This window comes from Arctopsyche grandis, chromosome 1 (assembly GCF_051622035.1).
Source record: "Arctopsyche grandis isolate Sample6627 chromosome 1, ASM5162203v2, whole genome shotgun sequence".
NCBI classification, from domain to species: Eukaryota; Metazoa; Arthropoda; class Insecta; order Trichoptera; family Hydropsychidae; genus Arctopsyche; species Arctopsyche grandis.
The window spans coordinates 10,091,407-10,097,406 of record NC_135355.1 but is presented as its reverse complement, the minus strand read 5'-3'; the positions used below and the strand labels follow the sequence as shown (position 1 = coordinate 10,097,406).

The window sequence follows — 6,000 nt, the reverse complement described above, 5'->3', positions numbered from 1 at the left end:
GAAGAGTACGATGCAATTACAATAACAGTTAAAAATCTTAAAGCAGCATTAGATTGCCAATCCTTTCAAGATAGTAAACTAAAGGTAGAGCAAGCAACAATTAAATTTGCTAGAGATAAGTTACCGACGTTAACCATTCCCACATTTCAGGGAGATCCATCTGAATGGCAATCGTTTCAACAAGCTTTTAAGAATATAATAGGAAACAAAACGGAATATTCGAATGTCACGAAATTGCAATATTTGCATCAATCCTTAATCGGTCCCGCTTTGGCAGCTGTATCAGGTTTAGATATTAGCTCAGACAATTACGAAATAGCTTGGAGTATTTTAGACAAGAAATATAATTTACCAAGACTTAATCTCAAAACTAGGATTAATTCACTTTGTGACTTAAAATTAATCACAATAGAATCACATATCGAATTGCGAAATCTATTGAATCAGGTAACAGTGTGTATTAAAAACATTGAATCGTTGGGTTACGCGAGAGAAATTTTAGATCCATGGGTAACATGTTTAGTTCTAAGGAAATTACCTTTTAATATAGTAAGAGACTGGGAAATATCGCTGGTTAGCAGAGAAATGCCACCATATGAAAGTTTAGAGACATTCTTGCAGAATAGATGTAATGTATTACAATCTACTGCATCTGTAACTACGGTGAAGGAATTCCCTCATAGTCGTCAAAGAATCATGAGAACTCATGTCGCGAACAAAAACCCATCAAGTAAGGTAAACGCATGCGCATTCTGTCGAAATAATCATTTCATAGGCAAATGTGATAAATTCAAAGCAAAATCCAGTATGGAAAGAAATGAATTCGTTAAATCTAATAACATGTGTTTTAAATGTTTAAATTCATCGCATAAGATAACAAATTGCAAGTCTAACTATAATTGCTTAAGGTGCAAACAAAACCATCACACTTTGTTGCATCAGGACGATACATTTAGTTCCAATAATACGGGAAGGAAGTCAATTAATGCTCATTCTACTCATTTCTCTCAAAGGGAGATAATTTTACCGACGGTACAAGTAGACATTATAACGTCCAATGGAACGGTCGTTAAGGGTCGCACATTATTAGATTCCGGCTCACAAGTCAACTATGTTACCACATCTTTCGCTAAGAAGAATAACTTCAAGTTAGAGAAAATCTCTCAAAAAATTGTAGGTATCGCTAATCAAGAAAGTAGCATTCGTCACATCACCAAGGTGACCATAAGGTCTTCAACCACTAATTACTCAACCAAAGTGTTGTGTTTGGTATTACCAGAAATTACTGGCGAAATTCCAACTGTGAAACTGGATCAACAGTTAATTTCAATACCAGCGGGAATCAAGTTATCAGATCCCCTTTGGAATAAACCGACGCCAATCGATTTATTGCTCGGCGCCGAGATTTGCGTTCATGCTATGAAAGCAGGAACCATCCAGTTAGGAAAAGGTATGCCTATCTTAAAGGATACCGAATTCGGATGGACAATAGTTGGTCCATATCCCGAAGTAAATAATGCTCCAGGGAAGAGCCACATAGGCTTAAGTCAATTAGACAGTCACATTCAAAACTTTTGGATGATCGACCAGGTTCCTATGGTAAAACATCAATCTCTTGAGGAGAAAAGATGTGAGGAACATTTCCAAGCACACACATCACGAGATAAAAACGGTAGATTTTGTGTAGCTTTACCATATAAAAATTCCCCGGTAGTATTAGGAAGTTCATTGCACATTGCGGAGAAAAGACACAAAACTTTGGAAAGACGTTTTTTAGCCAATAATAATTTAAAAATGGAATACAATAAAGTTTTAGAAGAGTACATAAATTTAGGACATATGTCAGAGTGTGAACCTCCGGAGGCACATGAGGTTCATTGTTATTTACCTCATCACGTCGTGGTTAAGGAGTCTAGCCTTACCACTAAATATCGTGTAGTTTTTGATGCGTCCGCGAAGACAACGTCCAATATCTCACTAAATAATATTTTGATGGTGGGACCTAGTGTCCAATCAGATTGGTTAAATTTATTTTTATTAAAACTTATTGAACTCATTCCTCAGACAATCTTCAAAAAATGGAAAGATTGTCAATTATCCAATACAGTCATGAAACTTTATAAAATTCCTAGATTGATAATACTAAATAATGCCATTAATATACAGGCACACGGATTTTGTGACGCATCCGAGAAAGCTTATGGTGCTTGTATTTATGTAAAATGTACTGATCAATTGGGAAATTCCAAATGTCATCTTGTGTGTTCTCGTTCGAGAGTCGCTCCGCTCAGTTTTGTAACTATTCCGCGTTTAGAGCTGTGCTCCGCTATGTTATTATCAAAGTTAATGAAGTCAACAATAGACCAATTAACAATTCATATTAATGAAAAATATTATTGGACGGATTCAACCGTCGCATTGCATTGGATTAGAGGAGAGTCATGTAAATGGACCACCTTCGTTGCCAATCGAGTGGCCGAAATCCAATCAATATCTCAACCCATTGAGTGGTACCATGTCTCCTCTACAGACAATCCAGCAGATTTAATTTCTCGAGGGACTCAACCATCAGAATTAAATCATAATTCGTTATGGTGGGACGGCCCTAGTTGGTTGAAATTAGACGAATCACGATGGCCTCGAAGACCTCCTGAGATCACAATAGATCTTCCAGAGAGAAGGGTAGTCACTAACGCTACCCTTGTGAGGGAAAATAATTGGATAGATAAACATTCTCATCTTCCAAGACTCCTTCGAGTTTTATCATATGTTCGTCGGCCACTAAGGAATAAACAATTAAACGTTAAAGAAAATAACGAACCGTCCGCTTTAGAATTAAAAGATGCTTTAAATAATTTGATAAGGTTATCGCAAATGGAATCATTTCCATTGGAATATCGTTTGCTGAGCAAGGGACATCCAATTCCCAGTAGCAGTAAATTAGCTAAATTGTCCCCTCTATTCCACGAGAATTTAATTTGTGTTGGAAGTAGACTTCCTCTGGGAACAACTCTATCAACGTCACCCATTATCTTGTCAAATAAGCATAAACTTACACACATGATTGTCCGAGATGCGCACTTGAAATATATTCACTTGGGTACTCAAGCCTTACTGTCGTTATTGCGGCAGACCTATTGGCCATTGGCCGGACATAATACTGTCAAAGGAGTGGTGCGTTCATGTGTCATTTGTTTCAGAAATAAACCACTGTCACACAATAGATTAATGGGATTACTCCCGCTTGAACGTACCACTGCGAATTTTCCTTTCAGTCATGTGGGGATAGATTTCGCAGGACCTTTTCCTGTGAAGAGTGGTTGCAATAAGAATTCTAAGATAATTAAGGGTTACGTTTGTGTCTTTGTGTGTTTTTCCAGTAAGGCAGTTCACTTGGAACTTGTCGGAGACTTAACGAGTTCAAATTTCTTAAATTGTTTAAGAAGATTCGTAGCCAGACGTGGCAGGCCCAATACGATATATTCCGACAATGCTACTAATTTTGTCGGTGCAAGTCGTGAACTCGTTAATTTAGTAAAATTAATTTACGAACGTCCTCATGAGGAGAAGCTACTACGGTATGTAGCCTCCGAAGGGATTCGTTGGAAGTTTAACCCGCCAAGGGCGCCTCACATGGGAGGGCTGTGGGAAGCAGCGGTTAAATCCATGAAGATTCATTTAAACAAGGTGTTAAAGGCCACCACCTTAAATTTCGAATCATTTTGTACGGTATTGACTCAAATAGAAGCTTGCATGAATTCCCGTCCTCTTAGTCCCTTGTCTTCGGATCCACTAGACCTTTTACCCCTCACACCTGGACATTTCTTAATTGGCAGATCCTTACTCGCTCTTCCAATGGAGGTTAAATATAACACTAATGTCCATGCCAATCTGCTTCAGATACAATTGACCACAGCAGCATTTTGGAAACGTTGGTCGGCGGAATATTTACATTCTTTGCAGTTACGACACAAATGGAAGAAGGACTCGAGCAACAATCTGAGTGTGGGTCAAATGGTCCTGTTAAAGGAGGAACACATGCTGCCAACCCGATGGGTCTTGGGTCGAGTCACTAAATTGTATCCCGGACCAGATGGCAGAGTTCGAGTCGTCGACGTCTTTACTGCTAGCGGAGAGTTTCGTCGGTCCAGTCATCTAGTGGCGCCATTGCCGATTCTACCACAAGGACCACTTGACAGGAAGGAAGATCAGCAAGAGGGAGGAGAAACAGCAGCTTCAATTCCGTCAACTTCGGTAGCTTAGTTTAACCCGAAGACACTACCCCCAACTCATATTACTTATTAGATGTAATCATGAGTTTAAATCATTCAATGTTAATAGTAGTACTCCGTAATTCACTTTAATTGTGTTGTGTGTATAATTTAAGCTATTTTCATTTTAACATTCGGCAGTATATATCTCCGAATTTAATCTAATCATTTTGTCTTTATAATATAAGACTTGTCTCATGTCATCACTCGGAAGGATTATATCCGAGTTTAAAATAAACTGTTCAAATTTGACAGTTAAAATTAGATTCATGATTTGTTAATGTTAGTCTCCAAGCCACACTTAATGGAGCATCTTAAATTATTTCATGTCTACTTAATTATAACCTGCCGGGAGTCATCCGCAGGTCTTATGTTTCTTGTTATGAAAACATAAGTTAACTCTTACTGTTTATAGTATTTATGTGAATCATAGAATAAGTAAATATTATAATACTGAACATTTCGATGTTTAACGTAGAGACATCTATAATCATAGTTCGCCTTCATTTCCTGCTTGTAGGAATGAATGAATGACTTTCCAATTTACTTTTAATTTAGCAATGTTTGTGCTACTTGTTGATGAAATCAAGTTAACTTAGGAGCATTACACTCACTAATTAAGTTTAGTTGATCGGTAATAGCTGATCTGTCTTGACAACTGTAACAGTGTCAACATTGTATTGTCTAAGTTAACATCAAGATGAGGAATGCTTAAGTTTTAAACCATATACAGTCCACTCTCTCTTCTTTAAAGTAAACTTATCTTGTAATGCTTATTCACAGCTTCAAAGGAGATTTCAAAAATTTTAATGTAAATAGAAACAACATTCACCAGAGGTATACCTATAAGTTGAAATATTACTGAACCAATAAATTGATTTTATCCTCACACTGGATGAGGCAAAGGTTTCATTATTCACCCTCTATTTAATTATTTTAAGAGCTATGATTTATTGTAAACGACTCGTCAGTAATGCTGTAACTCTGTAGAATAACTGTATTGTTCAACAGTTTTCCTATGTGGGACTATGTTCCGACTTTTGTAATGACGTGTGGCAAACAGTCTTATTAACTGATTGTCGATTGGCATTATTGACGAGTTGGCATTAGTGTCGGCCCAAGCGGAAATACGCGACGGTCGACAGAGTTCGAGCAGACGGCGTACGGACAACTTGTGTTCCGTACGCTCCGCTGAACCACCACGTGCAAATTTTACATTTCAATAAACTACATCAAACCATTATCGAAGTCTTTTCCACGTGCTTACCTCACCAAACCTAACCCAACCTAAACTAAGGATCACCGAAATCAAAGAATTCGACATTGCAAAAATATACACAAAACGTGCTAACCGCACAAAACCTAACCCAACCTAACCTATCCATCACCGAAATCAAAGATTTCGACATTGCAAAAAAATACACAAAACGTGCTTACCTCACCCAACCTAACCCAACCTTACCTAAACAACAACGAAATCAAAGAATTCGACATTGCAAAAATATACACAAAACGTGCTAACCTCACCAAACCTAACCCAATCTAACCTAACCATCACCGAAATAAAAGAATTTGATATTGTAAGATTTACACAAAATTCGCTTACCTCCTTTAATCGAACCCAACCTTACCTAACCATCACCGAAATCAATTAAATCGACATTGCAAAAATTTACACAAAACGTGCTAGCCTCACTAAACCTAACCCAACCTAACCTAAAAATTACCG

The 6,000-nt window shown here is 37.6% G+C and overlaps 1 protein-coding gene across 1 annotated transcript in view; it reads left to right on the top strand.

Moving 5' to 3' along the window:
• The first annotated feature begins 452 nt into the window (after positions 1 to 452).
• Positions 453 to 6,000, top strand: part of LOC143918160 (uncharacterized) — a 129,901-nt gene continuing 124,353 nt past the window's right edge. Inside the window, exon 1 of the mRNA XM_077439890.1 lies at positions 453 to 5,530. Coding sequence (XP_077296016.1) covers positions 586 to 4,263 — 3,678 coding nt within the window. The 5' untranslated portion in view covers positions 453 to 585 and the 3' untranslated portion in view covers positions 4,264 to 5,530. The remainder of the gene's footprint in view (positions 5,531 to 6,000) is intronic.